Genomic DNA, 27,652 nt, shown 5'->3' with positions numbered 1-27,652 from the left:
GAGTGGCGTCATCACACGCCTTGGATAATTTAGGAGTGAAATGCGAATGCAAGGCTTGAAAGCACTACTCGCAAGCCCGCCCCCAGATAATATTTACCAATCGCAACGGCCAATTAAAGGGGCAATTCGCGATCATATCATCGCAGTGTACAGGCCTGGGTCGCTGTGGGCCGTGTGGTAAGAATGCCAGCGCTTTAAAGAATAGGGAAACATGGCTGTGTTTGCAGGGCTAAAACTATATTAAATAGCATAGCTATGGATATAAAACTATTGCCCATTTGACATAGAGTATCTATCGTTCAATTTGTGAAAAAGAAAATAATATGTCATCCATACATTCCCGTTTTATACCGTGGTGAATATGAGTATAGTTTTAGAGTAATTCTGTCTGATCCCAGGAAACGTGCATTTCACTAGAACCCGTGGCGTTCCTCACCTGGATCAACAATCAATCTGAAATCAACGGTATTATGTTTCATCATGCATGCATGAAAGGGTGGGGGGGGTTTCTATGCTTCGATCGTCACCAACGGAATACGTTACACAGTACATTACACATCTACGCTCCGATCGCGGGGAAGGGATTCTTCGATCAACGCAAGATTGATACCATATAGCCCTTACCTTGACTAGGGTGTACTGCAAAAAGAATATTCCAATTATCTGATTGCCATTCCAAGTATTGATGTCGATCGTGTTGCCAACATAATCCACCAAAGAACAGGATGAGAGTGCTTGATTATCCTCAATCCATGTGTTATAACCGCTTGCCATGCCCCACTAGGAAAACCCGGACCGGACTTTTTAGATCGACGTACAGCCCAAGCTAGAGTTTCCAAGGATGTGCAATACCGGCCGCAATGCGGCAAGCGGCGGTATTGGACGTTTGCGATCTCAGACTCATCCCCAATGATAACACAGGCTACCTCGATGGATTATGAATGGGAATATCGAATAAAAGAAATAACGATGGAAAACCCGACTTTTCTCGGGTTTGGCGCCCAAGCGATGGCGAGTTAACCCGACTTATCTCGGGTCTGGCGTCCAATGTGTTAATAATAATAATATCGTGATTATGATTTTTGCCATAATCGAGCAATCGACCTATTACATATGTTGTTTACATTTGTAATGTATTTGTAAACATTAGAGTTAAACAGACCTGTATCTTGAGTTATGATAATGTTTGTAAACATTGGAGTTAAACAGACCTGTATCTTGAGTTATGATGGTTCCAAAATGTGTACTTTATTTACAACTCAAACTCTTCCAAGGACCTCAAATTTAGATGGTCAAATAAATTCCACATTGTAACTGTAAGGCCCATGTCTGGGTTTTTGTTTAGCATATTGATACGGGGTATATTCACATAATGGTCTTGAATAGTTTGATCTGACACTTTGGAATATAGATCTGTTTTACTCCAGTGTTTATTTTCAATGTAAGAAAACCTTTACAGCCACAAATGACAGGAGAAAATATTAAAAACTCATATGCATCTCGTCTAGTTATACCTCATATAAGAAGCTCAGCCAATCAACTTAGAGGATGAATAAGTGTTTCCACTTATTATTGGTGGCAGGGCTACCAATTTGTTAACGTCTGGATGACTAATCTGGCCTTTAACCCTTTCACTACCACACCACCAAAGGGTTAACCCTTTCACTGCGACAATACAGAAGGTAACCCTTTCACTGCCACACGACAAAGGTTTAACCCTTTCACAACCACACTACAGAAAGTTGGTAGTGAAAGGTTAAACTTCTGTAGTGTGGTAGTGAAAGGGTTAACAGATGCAATGCAACGGTTTTGAAGCCATTATTTATTTTCTATGTGGTATTCTCAAATAAGCCACGTTTACTCGACAGGTGTGTGAGCAGCGTGACGGCCCCAGCAGGTTCCTACACTGACCTGTGTTAGTGATGCTGTAGTCCTCGCTCTTCCTGCGCATGTGGTAGATGACGATCACCCACACCAGCGAGGTGCCCACGACGCAGCACACCACCACGATCACCACGATGCCCACCGTGGTCCAGCCGTCCTGGTCGTACCCGCCGCCGGTGTCGCAGTTGGGAGACGGCGAGACGCCCAGGTAGATGTGTCCGCGCTCCGTGCCCAGGGTGTTGGACATGATGCAGGTGTATTTCCCCGCGTCCGCCGGCCCCGCGTCCACTATGATGAGCAGCTGGTTCGCCGCCGCGAAGAAGTGGCGTTCCGTCAGGACCAGCGGCCCGTCGTCCTTGGTCCAGTTGAGCCGGGGGGCCGGGCTGCCTCCGGCGATGCACTGGAGCACGGCGGTCTCTCCCCGGGCCACCGTCCTGTCCTCCAGCGGCCTCATGAAGGATGGGGTTTCTGGTAGAGGAGACAAGTCTCATTCATTTCTGAACAGTAAGGTCCACATTGACATCTGTCAAGTAAATATGTCTTAATTAAATGACACAAGCGGGAAGAAAACAGCACATGAACCTACGCGGGAAGAAAACAGCACATGAACCTACGCACATAAATGAGCAGCCAATTTGAGCCGAGTGACTTGGCTGGAATGAACCAGTGGCAGAGCATTAGTAATGCCTTCCGACTCACCCAGCACAGTGAGGGTAGCGTTCGCCGACAGGCTGCCTGCGGTATTCTGGGCCGTGCAACTGTACACGCCCATGTCCTCCGTCTTCACGTTGGCGATGAAGAAGATGTCGTCGTCGGGCATCACGTGCATCCTGCGCTCCCTGGCGGCAGGGAAGTCTGTGCCCCCGTCCTTCTGCCAGGCGATCTGGGGAGAGGGATGGCCTTCAGCGGCACACTCCAGCCGGGCTATGGTCCCTGTGCGGATGGTCAGATCCATGGGCGTCTTCAGGAAGGACGGCAGCTCTGAAAAAAAGACGACAAGAGAGATGGAATGAGAATCAGACACACCTCAGTTCATGTTGCGGTTATTCTACTTAAAGGAACACGCCAACTTTTTGGGTAATTCGCTTAATTGCCATCTACAAAAGCAACAGGGCTTTTGAGGTGATGAAAATAATCACTGCGCCCAGGCAAAAGAAATGTTGAGTATATCTGCTTAGAAAATGAAAATGTCTAATTTATTTCTCCATGTGGTAAATACACAGGTCACAGCATGTTTACAGGAACGTTTTAGAGTTGTATTTGGAGTGTATTTGAGAACTAGGCTACACTGGCACACCTACTTCCAGTGAATGACGCTAAGCTAGGCTAACGGTGCGGCTGTTCCCTAAGCCTACTGCATGCACAGAGAAGAAAATGGTATGTATCTGCTTGTCTAACTCCAGGGTAGATAGCAAATAAGCTAATTTCCCAAAAAGTTGGCATGTTCCTTTAAGCAGAATAGGCAAGGGCTATTTATAAAAAGTAATAACAAATAAAATTGGTTGGGGCTGGTATTATTTGGCCACATGCTTCAAGAGGCCAATCGTATGAGGCCAAAGTATGGCCACAGCTCTTAAGAGAGCTAATTGGTGGCCTGCAAGCAACACTGTAAGTGGATAGGACTATTGCTGTTTTTGTACAACCTCCTTTAGCCCCTTTCCACTGGTGGAAGTTATGAGTGTGTCTCAGTAGCTGTCAACAGTGTAGAATAGATCATAGACATAGAATCATTAACACTTTGACTGCCATGAAACGTCTTTTCACGTCATTGCTGGCCATGCTCAAGTTGCCGGGGGACGCTGTACAGCGTCCTTATATCAATATTTCAAAAATCTGCGATCGGATTCATTATGTGAGATCCACCAGCAGGACCCACTGAGCTCTCTGGCGGTTCAGGAGCGCCATCTGGAGGCCGATCGGCGCAATCGCCAAACAGGATGTTGAATAGAGGTTGTCCTAGACGACCGTAGTACTTCCGGCGCTCGCTATAGGTCCCGCGACTCTGGCTCGTCACACTACACAGTGATCGATTGCCAATAACTCGATAAACAACATGATTTGGACGTATATACCATTATACAAGCTGGAGATGGACCGGGTAAATTTACATCCCATAATGATAAGATTTCAACTCTACGATGATCGCCCAACGGCTCGCGGAGACTGGGGTGAGTTTCAGCGTGTAACGTTACCGTCTTCGATACTAACTGCTATTATCAACATTTGACCCACATTAGATGATTGGTATAACGCTGCCCACGGAATTATAAACGCCCCCTAGCCCATCCGGTCAACATCAGATGACGTGTAGTAACTTCTAGAAGTACGTCTAGTTGGAATTTTTTATATCGCGCTGATTGCCATAAAACTGTATTGCATCATCAATATAATGCATTTGGGGCTATAGATCACGTTCTGGAGAAAGCTGCAGAAAGAGATGAAAACATACTTATACATTAGACCATACTTTACTATGAATATGTGAATGAAAAAGTTTAACGTTGCTACACAATGAACAATACATATAGGACTTTGAATGGGCCCTAATAATGGCAATGTAGCAATAGAATTTAAAAAGTTATAGCCATGCAAAGAAGGGGTACTTCTCCATAGACAAATAGAGCCGGCAACCTATGGTATATCATTAATTTAACCCAAGGCAACCAAAGTGTTAATACAAAGGTAAAACAAGCATTGAATGCCGCTTGTTGCCATGGATACTGCCATTGGCCTTGAGACACGAGTGGGCTGAGATGATGTGTGGGAGGCGGCAGTTGAATAAAATTATGTTTTGAAAATAAAACTGCTTTTGTAAAGTTATAGTCCGTTGAACACAAAGACTGATAACGACACAAGTGCAACACAAAATATTGTGGATGACTATAAACCAGGATTAACAATATACAAGAAATACAAAACAGGGTAATATACAATGGAACTAAATTAATGACAGGATAATCAATGGAAATGGCCAAAATACTTCAAACTATAGTGTTTTATGACCATCTAAGACTTGTTAAAACGGTATGAGTAAATATTTGTATCCTTATTACGCGCATTGCTTTTACCATTTTTCTTATTCTCTGCATTGATTTTATTCTGTCTATTTTATGCTCATGTTATGTCTATTTTACTGCTATGAAGCACTTGGGGCTGCCATTCTTGTATAAAAAGGTGCTATATAAATAAAAGTGTATTATCATCATTATTATTAGTCATTGGAAAAGGTTGTCTTAAGAGAACATTGTATGTGGCAATCTCTTCATGATTCTATATCTCTTCATTTAGCTTGGCTATTGCTTCACGACTAGTTGAATGGGCTACTTTCTTTACTCGTCTAATCGACAGAAGAAGAAAGGTTCCCGGGTGAGTGCAGGCTTATCATACGCTAAGATGACATTGCCCACAACGTTCAGCCATAAAAGCCTGCTGAATTAGCAGGCAAGCGAATAAATAGAAACAACTTGTCCCAAAAAGTTTCAAGTAAAAATTGGATGCTGGTATAAATATGAATCATGTTTTTCTACTGGCAGTAGGACGACCATTGTACATTGTACAATCAACAATTCTATCTGCATTTGATTATGGTGACATTCCGTACGTGCATTCTTCTTCCCTCAACCTTGAAACCCCTCAATGCAGTCTATCACAGTGCATTGTGTTTTATCACTGGAGAAACATTTCTCATTAATGTTTCGATTAAAAAGTAGGATGGCCTTCTTTAACAAAGAGAAGGAACTTGTATTTTATTTATCTACAAGACTCTGCGTATGAGACTTCCCTATTATCTCTGCTCTTTAGATTGCTTTTAAATACAGCACATAACACCGGTTCCTGACAGGGAGCGAGCGAGCGAACTAGAGACGAAATCGCGCGCGACACTGTCCTGATATGAGGCGGCGCGTGTCCGAGTGTGTCTGTGTGTGTGTGTGTGTGTTACCTGGAAGCACACGTGGGGGGGGGGCCTGCGATTCTTGACCAATAAAAAGTGTTTAGGGGCGGGACTCGGCCGCGTAATCGCTCAACTAGAGACACAGCGAGCGAATATCTGAGGGGTGGACGACATCGCTGCTCAGTTCGCTGTCGCTCGCGGCAGGTCAGGATAGTCTGATTGAAACGAATACATAACATTTTAATCATTTTCGCAATCACGCTCGCTCGCGTCGCTCCCTGTCAGGAAGGGGTGTAATGGTACTAATTCACAGGATTACTTAGCTTTAGATACACCACATGTAAACACTGAGCTTGGTAAAACTGGTTTGAAATACTATGCTCCGTACAAATGGAATGAATTACACAAGGCCTTGAAATTGGAGCATTTTAAATCCATTGGATTGTTTCCTTTGATTTCCTTTGTTCTACTTGTTTGTTTGTTTGTTGTTGAAATACTTGCTTGGTAATCTGTCTAAACTGTACTTGCCTGTCCAATGTGTTTGTATATGTTTAATGTTAACACTTAACAGGTCTCTCTTGAAAGATATCTAGATTTCAATGAGACAAAACGTATAAATAAGGACAATACAAATAAAATAAAAAATACTTGAAAATCATAATTTAATTTAACAATCTCACTTGCGTAACATATTTTCAGAATCCCTGAAGTATTTCAGTACATAACAAATAATATATGGTACCACAATGTTTTGTGGTAATGAGAAACCCCAGCATATCAATAGATACTAACGTAGCATTTAAGACCCAGGAAGGGAAGAAGTATTAGGATTTATGATTCTCTTATATTAAGAAAATATATAAGAATACAACCTCTTTTGTTTAGTTGTATAGTGGTAATGTATTGTCAAACATCAGGGAATCAGTGATAAGACATTTTGCATATAGAGTTGTTGTATCCATCCTGATATTCTCTTTTCACTGTGGTATCATGGGACATACATTTCCAGGAACCGATTTAACAGTAATGAGTAAGGGGTGATGGACCATTTGTTATTGAGTTTTTTGTGATACAATATTGTGCATTCATAAAGGAAATACATTTTCATGTGGCATTTCATGTGGGGTTTAAAATAAAGTGTGTGTTCTTGGTAAATTTGAAGATATTGTTGATTAATTGCAATATCATGTCACCTTGAAATAAAGGGAGATGCCTTGCAGTAATGAGAATTAAGAGTAAAACATGCATACAAATATTTAAATAATGTAAAGTTTCACGATTCACTAAAAACTGCAATAAAGGCATAAGAAAATGCATTCATCTACTGAATACTAGCAGTCTATCTAAATCATGACTATGGAACTCAAATGGTAGGCGATGGTTTGAAGTGGCTTAGTGAATATCACCATGATGAGTATAGGTATGTTCGTTGCGTAGGCATTATCCTATTTCAATGGGGTACAGGTATTCTTGTACATTGTTCAAAATTAAGAAATATGGGGGCACAAGAAACCCATTCAACACAGTTGACAAAGTACTTCATTTCAAAAGACAAAACGCAATTCCTCACCGTTGACAGTGAGCTTGGCCCTGTTGGAGTAGTTGGAGCCAAAGTGATTGGACACCACACACTGGTACCGGCCCTCGTCGGTGAAGTTGACATTGAGGAGGTGCAGCACAGTTGTGTAGAGCAGCTCCCCCTCCTGGTAGCGGGCGTAGTTCTGCACCTCGCCGTCGTACAGCACCTCACCGTTCTTGCGCCACGCCGTGTTCATGGGCGAGTCACTGCTGCTGGACGCAATGCAGGTCAGGGTCACATTGTTGCCGCGCAGAGCCACATGGGTCTCTGGGTGAGTCGTGATGCGAGGCTTGGGGAAGTCATCTGTGGAGGAGCGAGGAGCGGGAATACGTCTCACTTTATCATCAGCACCATGAGGATTTTAAATGCGATGCGGATAAACTGTCCCGTGGTCCACTACTGCCATCCCATCACAGAGGCCGGGGGTTTCGTTCAAAAAGGTGTAATTTGGCGATGCCAAGCTTAATCCTATTTAAGTCAAGTGTACTTGTATTGTCCATCCAATATCACAGATGCATGTCTCAGTGAGCTTCACAAGCCCACATTAAACCCAACATCACCCCCTGACCTTAATACTCAATGAAGAGGAGGGAAAACTCAACAAAACCTTAATAGGACAAAAATGGAAGAAACCTCAGACGGGCAGTTCAATGAGAGATCATTCCCAACAAGGACAGACAGGCATGCAGGAGGTGTTGAGCTGGGGCCGCTGGGCAACCAAGAATTGTAAAATAACACATGGGAAATGATAGATAGGTATAACAGGTAAGCATAGGTAACAGGGCATCAACAGTGTTCATAGAGATCAGCAACAGAACATTTCCTGCTGTTCTAGTGATGGTTACACTAGGTAGACCAAGACCAATAGAGAGCAGGGGACTGACCACAGACAAACTCCTCCAGGTTGACAGACAGGACGTTGTGACCCAGTAGACTGGCTGGATGGGCGCACACCGCAGAGGCCGACTGCAGGAAGTGGCTGTCGATCAACCACTGGCCCAGCCACTGGAGCTGGCAGTCACACAACAGACTGCTGCTATTCAGCACACTGAGGACAAGGAGAGGGAACCGGTGAATGGTCATTATGATGTCAAAACAAAAATGTAATATTATTTTGTAGTTAAAATCATAATAACACGGCTGGATGACAATTTCCCTCAAATTTCTAAACTATAATTGCAGTTCAATGAAGGTTGAAATTGGAAGCAGTCCGAGAGACATTACAATTAGGTGGAAGTAGTTTCCTAGAGAAGCCATAAGACCATTCGGTATGTACTTACAACACTTTCAGCTTCATGTGCGCCAATGCCTCAGGGTGTATCGACATGATGCCATTCTTGCTCAGGTCCCTGTTGGGAGGACGGAGATATGGATTAGAAACCGCTACGGTGTGATATTATCAAAATGGCATCCAATTTCACAAGCACAAGACAACATCAGCACGAGGGTAATAAAAGCCTCCTCCTATCTTTAATCCTTCGATAACATAACTGCTGATCGTTCTGATACACAAGACCACTCATCTCAAGGAGGAAGTGTGTCTGTGTGTATGTGTGTTCAGCACTTACAGGTGATCCAGCTCCTCAAGGCCGTCAAAAGCCTTCTTTGTGATTGATTTGATCTTGTTCCGTTGCAGAATCCTTGAAGGTCACAAATACAGAAGTTACATACAACATGCTCCGTTAAAACCTGATGCCACAGAAAAGTGTGCCAAGGTGACTGGAACATTTTAGACAATATCAACAAACTGCTAGAACTACTTCTCTACAGGGTGTCCTTACAGTGTGTTCAACTTCTTCATCCCTTCAAACGCACCGATCGAGTCCTCGATGGCCAAAGAGATCCCGTTGTTGCGGATATCTCTGAAATGCAAAAGACAGCCGATTCAACAACAAGCCGCTCCGTGTGATCTCTGCGCTGTGGTGGTCAACGCAGACAACTAGTCATTCGGGGGACCCGGCCATACTTTCAGAGTGTCGTAGCTCAGCCCTCATGCTGTTGTGACGAGGGGGATTAATGGGCCGTTTAGCATGGGACGGTTCACTGGTCCATTGGAAACCCACAGAGGCCTTGTACTCACAGGACGGGTCATGGGCGCTTTTGTTTCTCCTTCCTTGTGCCTGGGTGCCTCTGAAATTCCCTTCTGCCATGAAGGGCCCAGGGAGGTGTGCAGACCCCCAGAGCCTGAATTCCCTCTCTCTTCGCAGCTCAGTGCCTCCTTGGAACTCAGCGCAGCAGTTAATTGCGTTTCCAGCTCCACTTGCTGCTACTACTACTACATCGTGGGAGTGATTTCTGATCAAGATGATGTATTTGCTTAATTGAGCCAATCTACTGAACCATTTAGCTGCACTCACCCTCTTTAGAATTCACTTAGAAATTATCTCTTTTCCCCTGCCTTGGAGCAGGATATTTTAGATTTTTACTTTCCAACTTATTTCAAATGAGCATGCAACCCACAGCATTTTGCAAAAGGGTAAAGCAAGCAAACAAACAGGAAATACACAAGATTATGTGAACTACACACTGGGTTAGTAGATCTAAGCCTATACTTAACTCGAACACAACATAGGTGATGCTAGAAGGTGTGAAATAAAAGACATTGACTATTTCTACTGCGTTTTCTACATCACAACAAGAAACTACAGGTTAAGAATTCCATTTTACTAGAATTCAAAGCAGGACTGCACACGGAAAGAGAGAAACACAAACCTACTGTGGTTCGCAGCCTTCGTCAGAACGCAGCAAGGACACGTCGGGACTTTGTTATAATCTGTACACCGAGTATCATCCCACAGCTAGGATGCAAGTGGGTAATAAAAATGCATCATTGAACTTAGATTTTCAGTGAGGTATGGTCCTTACAAAGTTCGGAGGCTGGCCAGGCTGCCGAAGACGCCCTCTCCAAGGTGGCTGATGGAGTTATCGCCCAGGTTCAAGCTCTCCAGGAGACCCAGCCCCACGAAGGCAGTCTCCTCCAGCCGAGTCAGGTGGTTGAAGGACAGATCTCTGTAGAAGACAGAAGAAGACCAGGAAAAAGGGGAGTTTGTTTATTCATAGGAACACTGCTTATTTGTTTTTTTTCCAGTGAAACTCTAGAGATGGTCTAGCATAAAACATTTTAGAAACACACTTTTAAAATATAACACTAGCTCCACCAGAGGAAAGAGAACATAGCATCAGCTGTCCAGACACCCCACACACTATAGCACTTACTGCACAACAGACCTTTCAGAGCCTGGGCCTGGAGGAAGACAGTGGGATGTTTTAGGAGTTGGGGAGGGTTTAGGTCTGAAGCAAACACACTCACAGTTCCTCCAGCTTTTGGCAGAACTCCCAGGCGTCTGGTCGGATGATGCCGATGGCGTTCTGGCTGACCCGCAGCACTCGCAGCATGCGGAGGCCGTACAGCCAGCCTTTGTTGACCTCAGTCAGGTTGTTGTGCTCCAGCTCTCTGAACACAAAAGGTGGGAGGGGGAAAAATGTATATACGAACCTTCATACTGTCTTTTACTAGTATGCACACTGCTACTAAAAAATCTACATGTCCAATATGTCTATACTATTATGCACTCAAAAGAGTAGTAAATCTAATGACAACACGCATGGCTTGTTTTACGTCATCAGCCACAGCAAACTAGTTTTACAGGGCTTAAAAAACACTAGGCCAAAATGCTCAACAGTGGTATTCCATTCTCAAGCGTTGGTTGTTCTAATCCAGCGGTTCTCAAACGACTGGTTGTGACCCAAAGTGGGGTCGTGGGTAAGTGACAGTGCATTGGAAAGTAATTTTTTTTTTTTAATGTTCTGGCAACATATTTTGGCTAAATATGCCTTGTTTTATAAATGTGTATTGATAACATCACATCGCCGTCTAACATGATGTTCTTCTTCTCAGGGTCACCAATGTGGAGTTAAGAAACAGCGAGACAAGGGACGTAGTCAAGTCGAGGTCGTTTAATTAACTTCCAACAGTACCTAATAAACTCCAAACCGGAAGACCACCTTTCTCATAAACCCCCGCTCTTAACACTTTTGAGTGCCAACGACGAGATTTCTCGTTAGTTCATGCCGACCGTTGTGTGCCAACGACGAGAGATCTCGTTTTTTTAAATTTATTAGCCATTTCCATTCATATTTCATCAATCTAGCCTCACGTTACCACTGGAAACTCTCTCTGAGCTCCATTGGGAAAATACCGCCCCCTATCGTCTCTCTGTGTGGTACTGCACCCCTTTGGATTGGATTGAATGAAACGCATGAAGAAAAAGAAAAATCCTGCTTCCACATTTTACTTCTCAGGCATGTAACTCAAGCCGATCGGATTCATTGTGGACCATCAGAACAGCGTGGAATCTGTGTTTCGACCACCCAGCGTTGGATCAATAAACGCGATCGATATTTGGAATGGCGATCAGGAATTGGAATAATCTTTTTGGAGAACATCTGATCTGAGGTAAGGAATCTATTTTACCAGTATTGGGATAATCAGAGCTTTTTTCACAGAGATATCAACGTGGGCCCTATGTGTGTGTGTGCGTGTGTGTGTGTGCTGAACTGCTGATCAGGAAATGGATAATCGATTTTTCAGCCCGCTTCTATAGCATGCATAAGTACACATATACTATCGATAATCTAGCGTTTATTTGAAAACTATTAATAAATAGGCCGAAAAATGACAGTTTTTTGTGTATTCCAGTGTATTCCACTAAAGGGCGATTATCACAGAATCTTAATATTTTCCTGAAACTTTCAAAAAAATAGTTTTTCAAAATGGTATAAAATGGAAATGAACCGATTAAAGGGGAACTATCTTATAAATGGCCTTTTTGAGTGTTTAGCATTGTTTCCTAGCTATGTGAACTTATATTAATATGATCTATGTCTCAAAATTCTCATATTGGCGCATTCTTCCAATTCTCCTCTCACAATATTCACCCTCACTGAACTGAGTCATCTGAAAATGTGATGATTTGTGATGTCAGAAAGACACCGCTGCATGTTAATGTTGAGATACAAGATGAGCTGCACACAGTGGCTGGACCTGGACCTGGAGCCCAGGCTCAAAACGGCTCGAGATCTTGAGGTAGAAAAATGCTGTTTTTGAGGACTTGATTAGAAATACAAAACAATGAATAAAAAAAATATATATATTACAGAGGTGTTCCATAGACTCACAGGAATTGTGTAAAAGTGCCCAAATAGTGAAAGAAATAGTAAAATAGTTCCCCTTTAAAAAACAATCCGTTTCGACAATGTTGACTGCAAGCAAACAAGTCATTGATAAGCGACGGCCATATTATACATAGGGCTGGGCGATATGGCCTAAATATGATATCACGATATTTTCTGACCTTTCAGCGATACACGATACACATCACGATGTTTTTCTTTTTTACCCAAAACAATTCATTATGAGGCTTACCAAGACAGTATTTGAGTTTGCAAGCTAACATTAAAGACAAAATAAAATACCCATGCATTTAGCATTTTTATATTATATATTAGATTTAGATTATTAGATTATATATTGCATATATTTAGCAATGAGATATTATATGATTTAGATATGAAATATGATGAATTGAAAATGGGGGACCCTGATGTAAACAAGACTAAAGTCTTTCTCTGGTCTGCATCCCCTTAACAATTGTATGTATTGAGCTGTACTGTACCCATTCTGCAATATGTTAATAAAGTTTTAAATCAATCAATCAATAGCATTTTAGCATGTTTATGAAACTACTGTATATATGCATGTCTCTAAATGTTTTGATGAATTGAAAATGGAGGACCCTTATGTAAAAAAGCCGAAAGTCTTTTTCTGGTCTTCATCCTCCTGTACTGTATTGTACCCATTCTGCAACCTTTTAATAAAGTTTTCATTCATTCATTCTGACGGAAACATAATAATTTTGATTGACAGTCGAGTCTGCCAATTACGTCACAGCGCTTGCACCCGCCCTGCTGTTCTTAGCACCAATCGGCAAGCGCTATTAGTTTTTGACTTCCTGAATGTCCTGTGTGCTGAACATCAACAAAGCTACTAACGTTAGCTCCCGGCCGTCGAGTAGGAGACCAGTGCTCCACAGGATGACTAAATGAGGCATAATGATTTTACTACAACGAATGTTATAATAAAAGCCTTTCCATACATCTGTCTGATTGAAAACTTTATTAACTCTTTCAGTGCCACTCACGAGATTTCTCGTGTTTTTTATAGGTGGTTGCTAGCCACTCACGAGATTTCTCGGATTTTTTTTTTTTTTTTGCGATCTGAAAAATTATTGCATCACCCGAGCCTACCCGAGTATAGCCGAGGGGCGCCGACGATCACTGTGGAAAAAAGCGCCCCCTGTCGTCTCCCAGATGACATAAGTGATTTTGGAATGGACTCAATGAAAATGAAGAAAAAAATCCGGTACTCCACATTTTCCAGTTCACTGATCCAGCCGGGGTTACCAGAGTTCATTCTGGAGCCTCAAATCCCCGCGGATCATAGAGATCTACTGTGTCGCGTTGGATCCATACACGTATCGATTTTTTCGAATGGTGATCAGGAATTGGAATATACCAGTTGGATACCATCTGATGTCAGGTAAGGACTCTATGTTATCAGTGGTAGGATAATCGGAGTAAGTTTGATGAAGTTATAAGCTGTTTTGTGAAATGTCTTCTTTCGGTTTCACTGTAAAACTCCATGAGGTAATCAACAGAGCGATTATCAGTGCGCGGCCGTAATGTGCTTGCGTGCATGTATAATATTGATCATCTAGCGTTTATTTGAAAACGATTCATAATAAGGCCGACGAATATCAACGTTGTGGAATATTCCACTAAAAGACGATTTTCATAGAATGCTCCAGAATGAGCTGTTTTTTATATCAAAACGGGGGCTTTTCTAACTGCTCTGAAATGGAAACGACGCGATAAAAAAACAATCCGTCTTCACAGCACTGACTGGAAAATAGTCTTTGATAATGCGATGGGCAGATTAGACACATAGCCATAATCATAGATTAGGCGATATTAACGTTAACATTGGCGCCGATGGTGGCATTCAAGCGGTAAAACGGAAAACCAGGCGTGGCACTGAAAGAGTTAACAGACCGCGGAATGGGCATATCTCAGCACGGGCTGAGATATGAACGAGTAACGTGTGGACAGATTGACGCAACACAATCCTCTTGGGCAAAACATCACGATATCCACGATACGTTGAAAAAGTGTATCGTTAATGAACTGTACCCGATATTTATATAATATCGTCATATCGCCCAGCCCTAATTTATACAAAACGGGACTTCTTTACATGATGACTTCTCTCTTGTCTGCTAGAAACAACGCACTGGTTATCATGAGCTGGACAAAAGAAACAGGATTACTTTACATGGTAACCCCTCTCTTGTCTGTTAGGAACAACGCACGGGTTATCATGGTCTAAATTAAACAAGATACGACTAGGAAAAGAATCTGGAAACTGGAGTGGTCCCTTGAGCCCATAATAGTTCTTTTTTTCTGCCTCTAGACCCAGTGGGATATGCGAGCAAGGGGCTAGGAGTAGTGCACTAGAGGCAAACGAAAGTGAGCCACTAAAGCGACCGACTTCTCTATTCCAAACTGGTACAACGTACCAGGGAGTTGTAACTCGCGAACCACAAACCCTATCATTGAAGTGAGCGTTGGCACGCAACGGGGTTAACTTCCGGGGCACCGAACCCATGGCACGGAAAGTGTTGAAGGCACAAGCCTTCTTTGGTGAATGTCTCTCGATGTGAGTCACCACAGTGCTGTAATCAAATGTTCTAATAAATATGCATGATCAAGTTCAACAACGTGTGCTTTTATTTTGATATTCCTTAATTCCATGTTGAAATTACACGATACATTAACACTTTGAGTGCCAGGGACGCGTTTTGTCGTTAGTTCATGCCGCCAGTTGAGTGCCACCAACGGTATATAGCTAGTGTTGCAGACTCTCTCTGAGCTCAATTGGGAAAATACCGCCCCCTATCGTCTCTCCCTGTGTAACTGCACCCCATTCGTTTAGACTGATGGGGGGGGGGCAGCCTCCTCATGTTACTTTTCCGACGAGGCATCTGAAGAGACCCAAGTTGATCGCCGGCCCGGAAAACGCGTGGAATATATATTTACAGTACCCAACGCTGAATCAATAAACGTGATCGATATTTGGAATGGCGATCAGGAATTGAAATAATCTTTTTGGATAACATCTGATCTGAGGTAAGCAATTTATTTTACCAGTCTTAGGGTAATCGAATCTATTTTCACCTATATATCAATGTGTCCCATATGTGTGTGTGTGGCTGCGAGTGTGTGCTCGCTGATCAGGAAATGAGAATATATTTTTCAGATCACTTCTCTAGAGTGCATAAGTACACATATACTATCGATAATCTAGCGTTTATTTGAAAACGATTCATAAATAGGCCGACAAATTACAGTTTTTTGTGTATGCCAGAATATTCCAGTAAATGCCGTTTATCACGGAATCTTTATATTTTCCTGAAAAACAAGGGCTTTTCAAAATGCTATAAAACGGAAATGAACCGATTAAAAAACAATCCGTCTCGACAATGTTGACAAGTCATTGATAAACAACGGGCAGATTAGACACATAGCCATAATTTAAGACGGAGATTATGCGTTCACAACGCTATCATTGAAGTGGGTGCTGGCAGGGGAGGAAATTAGGCCACTTTACTCGCCAAATGCGAGTATTTTTTTACGTTTGGCGAGTGATTCATGAAGAGCACTCGCCAATCTGGCGAGTACTAGTAATTACAAAACAAAACAAAAAAAATCATTCTGCAATCTGCTGATTCGCTCACTGGCACAAGCCAAACTCTGACTCGCCCCTTGATTCCTCCCATTTGCGCCTCATAATAATCCGACCATAACCAATGAACATCATCGTTGTACAGATGTGCTCTAAGCTCCTCCAATGAACTCGTTTTCTAGAAGATGTAGCGCATCTAGGGGAAGTGGACAGACCACTGCGCGCGGACCTACAAACTCCTGTCAACGGCTTGACAACGTAGACAAAAACACATCGTGGATGAAAATAATTGCATGTAGAGTCGTCGCTTTCGGATATCAGTGCGGTCTGACATGGGGCCGAACAACAGCACACGACGTTCTCCTTCGAGTCGGATGAGAATGATAAGTGGGCGTGAGGCTAACCAGCATTAGCCAGCTAGCTAACTAGCATCAAGCTACCATAACGTGCATTCAACATAGTGGACTATACTGAGCGGCTTTGCTTAAATGCAGCCGAGTGACATTTTCCCCCCATATCACCACTCGCCCATATGCCCTTCACAACGGTGATGTTGTCATTCAGAATACACCTGCTGAACCCCTAGCGTTGTCATGAGATTCGGTTCCAATGTATTGTCATCATACAGCACAAGTACAGTACAACCAGAATACGTTTGGCATACAACCAGAGTGCAAATGTAACAAGTCAAGTTCAAGTTGTTTTATTTAGCTATTACATTACAGTGAAATGCTTGGTTCTTTCACTGCCCAGCCCAGTCCAACCTAGACCAGCCCAACCCAGTCCAACCCAACCCAGTCCAACCTAGACCAGTCCAACCCAGTCCAACCTAGACCAGCCCAACCCAGCCCAGCCCAGCATCTTTCACTGCCTAGTTCAGCCCAACCCAGTCCAGCCCAGCATATTTCACTGCCCAGTTCAGCCCAACCCAGTCCAGAATAGTTCCCTCTTTCATGTTAATATGTGATATCCTAATATTTTGAAGAGTAGAGACAGTGTGATTAATACATATTGTATGCTAATATTGTGGAGAGTAGAGACACTTATTAATGTTTTATGCTAATAAATATTTAGAGTAGAGACACGGTGTGATTATTACTATGATTGAAAATCAATTTAGACGAAGACATACAAAGAAGTAATTATCACAATTAGCGATTTATTTTTGGCTGGTAAAAAAAACAGTTTGGCTGGTAAAAAAATCATCTACTCGCCAGTTGGCTGGTAAGCCAAAAAGTTAGTTTCGTCCCCTGGGTGCTGGCATTCAACGGCGGTAAGGCACACTGCATCGCCGGTAATCAAAGTGTTAAGTCACCAAAAAATTCTTCCTAAATAAAATGGGGTTGTGGTATAAAAAGGTTTGAGAACCGCGGTTCTAATCCAATGCGGCTCATGAGCAACACTATAGGAACATGAAATAATAATAATATGACTCACAGCTCTTCTATGTTGTCGAGTCCAAAAAAGGCTCCATCCATGAGCTTGGTGATGCCATTCCTCTGCATCTTCAGGGACCTCAAGGAGTCCATCCCTTTGAACGTCAGGCTGTCCACCGTCTTGATCTTGTTGCGTTTCAATTCACTACAATCAAAACAGGAGTTGGAATTATTTTCATACCACCAAGTGGGTCATACATTGGATTTAAGTGACACTTAATATTGTTGAAATAAACGTATAAGAGTGCCACATACAATCAAGTTGCAGTGAACTAAAACAAATACCGAGAAGAGTAATGAAATAACAAACATCTGTCATTAGACCTGCAACATAATTGGTCCCCTCCACTCAAAAACAGTTTTGTCTATAGTTAACTCCTCTCGGAGGCATGACTGTACAGATTGTTATTTGTGCAGATTAGAACGTGTCACATAGTGCCCTTTTCACATTCTTCCTCAAAATGTTTGCCTAATCCTGCAGTCATATCATTGTCGCTATTGCCCAGCTGGCCATCCAGGAAATGCTCATCTGAAAGTTGATGCATAGTCATTTATGCACAAAAGCTCTTAGCTATAACAAGCTATAAAAGTGAAGATTTTTTTAGGCGAATAATCTTTGGCGAACCATTTAGGCGGAAAAATTAAAAGTTAACCAGCTTGGGGGAAGACGTGAGGGTTCATAGATGCTTGCATTCTCAAAGAGGGAAAAAGTGCAGGGAGGCCATTTTTTGTCACTTATTGAAAATTGTTGGTGAAAAAAAAAATACCAAACTAATTGTTATTCAACATACAAAATCTTTTCTTTTTTTTTATCCACTTTTTCTCCCATTTTCTATTTTTCTCCCATCCTAATTTCGTATCGTCCAATTCAACCCTCCCCTGTCTCAAACGCTGTTAGGCCATGCCTCCCACAAGCCGGCTGCAATGTGGATGAAGCATACATAGCACGAGTCCCCTCCGATACTCGAGGTAGCAGCCGTCGCATCTTTTCACCTGCGCAGCGCGATCTTTCAGCGGCAGGGGTCTGCGCTTTGGAGGGGCGCTGCCCCCATCGCTTCTTGATTCTACTGCGCAGGCGCACCAACCGACCTGTAGGATTCGCTGTCCACAACGTCCAATCCCCACCCCTCAGTTTTCCCTCACCCTAATACTGCCAATTGTATTAGTACGGACGACCAGCCAAACTGAAAACAATGTGGAGAGCTGGGCTCAAACCCACCGTCTCCAGCATTGGTGGTGAGTGCCTTGCCCATTGCACCACCTAGCCGCCCTAACATACAAAATCTTTTAAAGTGTTAACACATGTGGAGGGGATCTTTAATGCGGGAGTAAAGGCTAGACTACCTGCTTGTTCCGGCTCAGCAAAACGTTTTTGTTTTTGTATGACACTTACAGAAACTGCAGCTGTGGGAGCTTGAAGACTTTCAATGGCAGTAGAGATATCCTGTTCCTGTTCAGCCTGAGCACCAGCAGCGTGCTGGAGATGTTGTCGAAGCAGCCGGGCTCCAGGGTGCTGATCTTGTTGTTGCTTAAATTCCTATTAGATAAAGAAGTGGAAATGTTAAGAGCTGAACCAGAGTCTGTTTTTCCATTACACCTGCGTGTAGCTAACCACAGCGAGAGCTGGCACCAGGTCAGTGGGTTTAGCTCTAAACACTTCTCCACAGATGGTACTAAAATGACACACGTTTTAACTAGCTTTCTCTTGTCCGATTTAACGTCTGAAAATAAAGAGGACCGATGAGGTGACTTACAGGAATTTCAACTGCATGGAGGGGAACGCCCCGGCCTTGACCTCGGAGATGGAGTTGGATGTGAGGTCCAGGGTTTCCAAGGAGACATAGGGCTGTAGCTGATGAATCGACAGCTCCGAGATTCGATTGTGAACTCTGAATAACACAAGGGTAAAGAGTCACATTTTCACCAATAAACTCTTATCAATAATAATCTAGCCCTACAGTATAATAATAATAATAATAATTAAAAAAAAAAAAGACAAAAAAGTGTAGTGTGTATCTCTTAGACATTGTATCCTCCACATAGCCGTTCAAATGTGCTCATGTGAAGAGTGACAGGGAGAAAGAATATTTGAGGAGGTTGTGATTAACTTACAGTGACATCGAAGTGATGTTGGCTGAAACATCCCCAAGAAAGGGGAAAGCAGTCAATTCGTTGTGATTCATGAGGCTGAAATACAATAATACATTATGGTTATTAATACTATGTAATTTGTCATACTTCCACTGTACAACTAGAATAGCTGTACCGAGCATCCTTTAACTTTTGTCTCGCATCCTAAGGTCGGAATCTGGTGCTGCAGCCAGAGCAGCTACTTCCAGAGTGCTATAGTCGGTGCTGTAACGTCACTTACACTTGGGTTGTTATCCCATCAGGTGGGTCAAGGGGAGCCGACGACAACCTCTTTCTGTTGCAATCCAGGATCTGGACATGATCCTGTCCCCTCGGACACGAGCACGGAGCGGGACAGGAGGATGATTCAATTGCACTCAAAAGCATCAAGACAAGGAGGGCCGAGAGAAAGGGCCAGCCTTCCGCCATTTTAAATGTCTTCCTTCCCAATAGTAAGCTAAAGCTATACGTGGCTAACTTGCTAACTGGCTGGTTTAACAAGTTAGGAAAACAACATGGAATTCGTCCTATAACTTTGAATCACTCAAATACGTGAATACAAATCGTGAAGTGATTCCAAGTGGAACAGTAAAATAAATGTTTCCAACTTGCGCCAGGCATCCCAGCAGTGATTTGTCCCCTTCTTCCCACTCTGCCTGGAATTCCTTCCGCTCCGATCTGTACACACTCTCCCACAAACGCAGCTAGCTTGGCTGGTTAGCTGGCTTTTTTCGTCAAATAGGGCCAATTTCCCCACAGACGTTACCGATGTAACTCCATGTCAGATTTACGTCCAGTCGTACGAAATTAAATGTATATGTGAACAGAGTAGATTAGCTCCCATTAAAAAAGTAATTTTTCTCCTACTAGTGTTTCGAAGGAACAACAAAAGCGCCTCGCGCTGGTGACATAGGATATCCTGATTTCCGCCCCCTTTCGTGTTTACAGTTTTCCTACTGGTCTGCATCCGTGCTTGTCAAATTATTTCTTCTCTGGCTGGGGTATATCTGCCCAATGTGTTCTCTGGTACAATTTATTATGACTGACTACACTTTACTTTCAACTAAACATGTGTATCAAAACTAAGTATCACAAACAGTACTGTATTTGTAAATCTGGTATGTCATAAATGTATAGATGTAGCAGTACTGTATATCTGTATGTCATATTATGTCCTGATGAATTGAAAATGGGGGACCACCCTGATGTAAACAAGACGAAAAGTCTTTCTCTGGTCTGCATCCCCTTAACAATTGTGTGTATTGAGCTGTACTGTATTGTACCCATTCTGCAATCTGTTAATAAAGTTATCAATCAATCAATCAACTGAATTTAAATAATCCTATCCATATTCACTAAAGATAAGATCAGATATTCCTTTATTGATCCCCTTGGGGAAATTCAGGCATCATAGTTAGCAGCATGGGGGAGGGGGGCGGTACAGACCACTGTACATGGTAATACTAGTAGAAGACATAATACAGGTCATAAAATTATAGCACAGTAGAAAAGTACAAATACAAATAGGAAGTGTAAACAATATAACAATATAATTAAGTAGGGGGGGCGGGGCCGGCATCATGGAGTGAAGTCACACATTGCATCTGCTCTCCTAAACCTTTACAAACCAACACTTTTATTGCCCCACTAGTCTTTTTTTTTTTTTTAATTTTTTTATTGTATTGATGATTTCGACAATTTATTACTTTTATGACAAATATGGCGAGCAAACAAGCAAATAGGCGCAGTGCTGCACCCTCAGTAGTCGACAGGGTACAACCCCAATCACTGAGCACGCCCGAAGCCATGCTAAGTTATACTAGCCTGACTGCTATTAAGCTGTTTCTCATGGAGCTGATGGAGAGGCAATTGGAAAAACAATTAGAGAAGCTATTCGAGAAGCACTTTCAGTGCTATCGCCTGGCGGTATCAGCTGAGATAAAATAGGCCATTCAACCCTTGGATGGGAAATTTGAAACGCTCCACACGAAAAACCATGGACAATACTAAAGAGATTGTCTCACTCACGATAGAAGTTAGTCAACAGGACCAGCGCTTGCAGCGCGTCGAACAGAACCTGGATGCCAAGCTAGCTGTTACGTATTACTTTCACATGGTGGAGGGATACTTACTGTCTGTGGTGCATATTCACATTGTGGTTGTAGTGTGTTGTCACTAATTGGTGGTTTGATTGACACACTGTTTCTTCCTGTTTTTCCATGTGTTTAAAATGGCCGCTTTCTAATTGACACAGGTGTGGTGATGAGGCACCACGCCCTACAAGAGCAGAGTGCAGGCTGCAGTGTCTCCCCACTTCACAAGAGATGTCTCAGCTCTCCAGCGTCTCACTGCTTGTTGTACATTCGGCTTGTTCTTCCTTTTTGCCTATAGTTTTGTTATTGAACTTTGGAGTCTGGAACACCCAGCTCCCACTCTTTTTGTCCATTTAGTTAGCTGTGTAAATAAATAGTTATTTTTGATAACTCTTGTCCAGTGTCCTGTGTCCACCACGTTGCATTCAAGGCCTTCACGAGCCATATTTTAGGCTTGAATGTAACACTAGCCAAGATTCAAGCTAGGCTAACCGAAGTTCAGTCTCATGAAAGACGGAACAATATAAGAATTGTCGGTATCCCAGAGGACATTGAAGGAGCCCATCCTTCAAGCTCTGTTCCTGATATGCTACAGGATATCCTGGGTAAAGATTTGTTGGCTGGCCCTCCGGAATGTGACAAAGCACATCGAGCTAACGTGGCTAAACCAAGAAAGGGGCAGAAGCAGAGAGCTATTATTGCCCGAATCCACAGATTACAAACAAAATAACTAATCATCCGGGAGGCCCGGACTAAAAGGGGCAAATTGTTTACAAAGACCATCCCATCACTATGTACGAAGACTATCCCCCGGAGGTTGTGGCCCAACGTGGAGAATACAGAGAAGCCATGGCTGAACTTTGGAAGATGGGATACCGACCAACACTTATATTTCCAGCCAGGCTTTCTATCGTGACCAAAGATGGAGCGAGAAAGCGGTTTGGGTCGGCTACTGAGGCGGAAAACTACCTGAAGGAGGCACGGGGCAACCCAGAAGCTAACAAAAATGCTTGCTAACAGCGTGGTTGTCGAGCGTGGCTGCAGTTGGACCAGGCTAAATTGACCAAGCTATGGGACTTTCATTGTGGCAGACTCCCTCGAAACCCATTAACAACCCTCAGTGGGAAAGGAAAGGAGTCCACACTCTGGTAGATGTTTATGATAAAACCGGCCTTCGCACCTTTCAAGACCTAAGAGATTTCTATGACCTTCCCGGCGCATCCTTTTTATTTTATTTACAGCTAAGGGCGGCGCTCAGGGCACATGGGGTTCCGTGGGCTTAGCCACTACATCCACACCCTTTTTTAAACTCATCAGAGACAGAACAACCTCAAGGGGCTTTGTTTCAGATTTTTACACTCTTACTCAAATCCACATACAAGAACCTATAATTAGATATAGTTTGGTGAGAGGACATTCCAGAATTGGACCCTGAGTTTGATTGGGATGATGTCTGGACTAATATCACATTGGCTTCCCGTAACCCCAATCACCAACAAGTACATTTTAATTATATTCATAGAACGTATGAATTCATATCTCACACCTAGGAAACTCTGTCCGATGGGTTTGGTGGCTGACTCCCGGTGCACCCTGTGCGCTCTGGGGGCAACTGGCACATATATGCACATGTTCTGGGAATGTCCACCGGTGGCTCGATTTTGGAAATCCATAACCACTAAGCTTTTTAATGTAACCTGACAATTCCACTTTCCGCAACAATGCTAATCCTAAATGATATCTCCCTGCTACTGTAACGGAGGTACCGCGGTATATCCACAGTCACGTGGTACAAGTAGTTCGGTGGCTGTGGATGGTAAGCGGTACTGCAAGTAAACTCACTCCCCAGAGGCATCCAAACTGAGCGCTTAGGAGGGATGTCCTTTCTTGGCGCAGCGGTTTGTGATGTCGGCCCCGGTGCGGGCGACCGGGGTTCAACTCCCACTCAGGGCAATCCCTTAACAGGGGTCGAATCGGAATTTAAAACACAACGCAGAGCAATACGAGACCGGTTACACTACCAACTTCCATACAACAAAAAAGACTCATTCTCGAGTTACAGCAGCCAAAAAATATATATAGCCATGAGATGGAAACAACCCGGAAAACTTACAACAATCAATTGGGCTTTGACACTCTTGTTTTTATTATTTTTATTATTTCTATTTTATCTCTATATGGGATGGGATGTTTTGTGCCCTTATGAGTTTGGTGGTTTGCGGTCTTGGGCTGGTGGGGGCCCTTGGTTCGGGGTCTCGGACTATTAAAGAGGCATGATGCTCTGACTCACTGGGGCGCTGTACTCTGGGTCCTCGGGTGGGGACCGTAGAGGTCGGGACAAGGGTGGTTGGGGGCTCGGGATATTTCACTGTTCTTCATTTTATATTATTTATACTGATTTAATTTAATTGTCATTATTGTAATCATTATTGTTGAAGTACTGTCCTGTGATGTCTTGTGTATTATTATTATTACTGTATTGTGTTGTGTTTTGTTATATGTAAAAAAAATTTTTTTTTAAAAGTACCCTGAGTAGACGCATATAAGCCGTGGTGCGTTGGTCATGGGACGGGGTTGCACGCTGTTCCACCAGGTCTTTGAGCAGGAGCACGCACATGCACGGATGTGCACACAAGAATGCGCTGCACTCGACTCATGCGCCAACTCGCCAAGTACCCACCTGGCTACTTTGCATAACAATATCTCAGGTCGTCAGGTGTGTTCAAATACGTCCTCAGATACATTCACACAAAACTTGTGAATGAAATGTGTTACATTCCATTCCTAGAGGCAATTAGGCATCGTCTTTATTCTGTGCGCATGCAAGGGAACATTTATGCGCATGTGCAGTGAACAGACATTACTAGTAGTTCTCAAGTTCTGCTGTCGTTAGTCCTCCGGCTGCTGGCAGCGGTCCCTGCCCACTGTTGTGGAGCCTGATGGCCACTGGTACAAAGGATGGCCAAGGCGGTTAGTTGAGTGTCGGGGGGGGGGGGGGGGGGGGGGGGTATGAGTCTGTGACTGAACGTGCTTCTCATCTTGACTAGCTCATCGTAGAGGTGGTGCAGGGATTATCCAGGATAGCGGCCAGCTTCCTTCTCATCCTCCTCTCTGCCACCACCTCTAGTCGGACCAGCTCGCCTCCCACCACAGAGTTAGCCTTCCTCACCAGCTTGTTCAGTTTGTTGGTGTCCCTTGAGTTGATGTAGCCCCCCCAGCATACCACAGCATAGAAGAGGACGCTGGCCACTACAGACTGGTAGAACGACTGCAGCAGTCTATAGCACACATTGAAGGACCTGAGTCTCCTCAGGAAGAACAGCCTGCTCTGTGCCTTCCTGTAGAGGGCCTCTGTGTTGTCCGACCAGTCTAGTTTATTGTTTAGGTGTACTCCAAGGAACTATGTCTCCACCACCTCCACCTCATCCCCTCGGATGGTGATGGGAGTCAGGGGGGGGGGGGCTCTTCTTGCTCCTCCAGAAGTCCACCACCAGCTCCTTGGTTTAGTTGATGTTGAGTTGAAGGTGGTTGCTGTCGCTCCACCCCACAAAGCTCTCCACCAGAGCTCTATACTCCTCCTCATTGTCGCCAGTGATGTATGTTTACAATGGAGGAGTCGTCGGAGAACATCTGCAGGTGGCACCCGCTCGAGTTGTTACAGAAGTCAGAGGTGTAGTGGGTGAAAAGGAAGGGTGACAGCACAGTTTCTTGGGGGGCGCCGGTGTTGCTCACCAGAACGTCAGGCTGACTGTCCTGTAGTCTGATGTACTGCGGTCTGTTAGTGAGGTAGTCCGTAATCCAGGCCACCAAGCTGTGCTCCAGCTGCATCACTGTGAGCTTCTTTGCTAGCAGTGAAGGCTGGATGGTGTTGAAGGCACTGGAGAAGTCAAATAACATAATCCTCACTGAGCTGTGTGGCTTCTCCAGGTGTGTGTAAGCTCTGTGGAGCATGTGTAGATGATGGCGTCCTCCACCCTGATGTTTGCCTGGTATGCAAACTGCAGGGCGTCGAGGGAGTCATGCACCAGAGGCTTGAGGTGTTGCAGGACCAGCCTCTTGGGGGTTGGGGAGGGGGGGTGCTGGTGTTGATGGGTGTGGGGAGGCTACTCTGGTCAAATCGGTTGAAAAACGTCTTCAACTAAGGTCTAACTTTTCAAGTTTTATCACAACCATGAAAATTCAGCTGATTATAATAACAATAATAACAACAAAAACAACAACAACAACAACAACAACAACAACAACAACAACAACAACAACAACAACAACAACAACAACAATACTGCTATAGTGCTATTAAACCTGTGAGGTCCTCTGAATGGGTCTGGTGCATAGAGTAGCCTGCCCCAGCTGTGGATAGATGCTCTTTTCTGGGAGGGTGGGTGTGGACTGTGGGGGGTTACCACCATTAATTAATCCACAACTAGTCTGATTGTCATGTTGTCAATGAATGAGTGAATACATTTTTCTTTTGTTGATGGGACCGGGACCACATTGTTGTGTGACCGCTGTGTTTTTCTACACAAAGTATAGTTAAAAATGCATTAAAATAAACAACATTTTAATATTTTGAATCAACAACAGCCTGGTAGATGAACACCTTAGGATTCAAATGGTTTGCATTTCAGACTAACATTCAAAATTATAAAAAAAAAAAAAAAAAAAAAAGCTTTTATTATGTCCATGACAAAGATTGTTCTTGGTCTGCCTCCTACTATTCACCATATTCCATTTTATTAAAAGAAAAATAATAAAAAAGTAAGATTCTACAGACTGTTACTATAAACCAGCTCAAGGAAAATGCAAGAAGAGCAACATTTAAATTTAGACAAAAGTGTGTTATTTTGCAACAAACTGGCCGCACAAAAGCACATGCCTTTCAAGTAAATACTAAAACCACATAGAAAACCACAGTAGTATTCAATTTAGTCACTGACCACAAAACCTCCCAGATCATTTTTACAAAGTGCATTGACATGGCTAATAATGTTATACCACTGTCTTCTCAGTGTGCTGGCCTAGTCCCATAGGATGACTCCTGCCTAGTCCCATAGGATGACTTCTGCCTAGTCCCATAGGTAGGATGATTTCAGAGGTCATACCAGGACTTGGATGATGGCCTGACAATTTCATGCCTAATTGCAAGGTGTTTCTTGGCCTTGTATGTCCAATGATTTTGTATAATAAAATTCAAATATTTTACTTTAAAAATAAAGTAGAGACCATACATTTTAATCCAAGACCATACATGGGCCGTTACTAACACAAATCACACGTATGTGAACATTTAATTTATGGAGATTTCTCATTCAATTAAATTTCCCAGGAAGTTTAAATGTCTGTGTATGACTACTCCTGCACTGGGACCCGCATACTCATGCTCACTAGAAAGCAAGTTCTGTTCTAACAGTTCTTGAGGAGTCTTCTTCAACGAAGTGCAGAGGAATGGCGTTAAACAGAATGGTCGGGCGGCTATGTGGTGTAGTGGGCAAGGCGCTCGCCATCAACACTGGAGACGCTGGGTTCGAATCCAGCTCTCGGTGTTGCTATCAGCTTGGCTGGTCGTTTATACTAACACAATTGGCAGTGTTAGGGGTGGGAAAGCTGATGGGTGGGTCCTGTTTAACATGAATAAAGTATATTCTTAGGAGATTCAAAAAATTTCTTCACCAGAGTTTGTGTTCCTGAGAAATTGGCACCAACTGCCGCACTACACACTCTGCTTAATGATACGGCTCAACATCTGCAGCACTCTAATTAACGATACAGCTAAACATCTGGCAGGTGCTCTTTATTGAGCTTAATCATGCAATTGTTACTTTAGAAATGTTGTCAATA

General features: G+C 43.3%; 1 protein-coding gene across 1 annotated transcript in view; it reads right to left on the bottom strand.

Moving 5' to 3' along the window:
- lrig2 (leucine-rich repeats and immunoglobulin-like domains 2) overlaps positions 1-20,544 on the bottom strand; it is a 35,773-nt gene extending 15,229 nt beyond the window's left edge. Inside the window, exons 1-14 of the mRNA XM_084317701.1 lie at positions 19,963-20,544; positions 19,704-19,778; positions 19,346-19,480; positions 18,985-19,128; positions 17,593-17,736; positions 10,666-10,809; positions 10,221-10,364; positions 9,137-9,217; positions 8,924-8,995; positions 8,636-8,704; positions 8,240-8,403; positions 7,347-7,658; positions 2,584-2,865; positions 1,912-2,352 (exon numbers count right to left, since the gene is read on the bottom strand). Coding sequence (XP_084173827.1) covers positions 1,912-2,352; positions 2,584-2,865; positions 7,347-7,658; positions 8,240-8,403; positions 8,636-8,704; positions 8,924-8,995; positions 9,137-9,217; positions 10,221-10,364; positions 10,666-10,809; positions 17,593-17,736; positions 18,985-19,128; positions 19,346-19,480; positions 19,704-19,778; positions 19,963-20,150 — 2,395 coding nt within the window. The 5' untranslated portion in view covers positions 20,151-20,544. The remainder of the gene's footprint in view (positions 1-1,911; positions 2,353-2,583; positions 2,866-7,346; positions 7,659-8,239; positions 8,404-8,635; positions 8,705-8,923; positions 8,996-9,136; positions 9,218-10,220; positions 10,365-10,665; positions 10,810-17,592; positions 17,737-18,984; positions 19,129-19,345; positions 19,481-19,703; positions 19,779-19,962) is intronic.
- Between the last annotated feature and the right edge of the window lie 7,108 nt (positions 20,545-27,652).

The sequence above is a fragment of the Notolepis coatsorum genome (assembly GCF_963971535.1).
Source record: "Notolepis coatsorum genome assembly, chromosome: 6".
Lineage (NCBI taxonomy): Eukaryota > Metazoa > Chordata > Actinopteri > Aulopiformes > Paralepididae > Notolepis > Notolepis coatsorum.
Note: the sequence above shows the minus strand (reverse complement) of the source record. Positions and strands in the feature narration are given on the sequence as shown.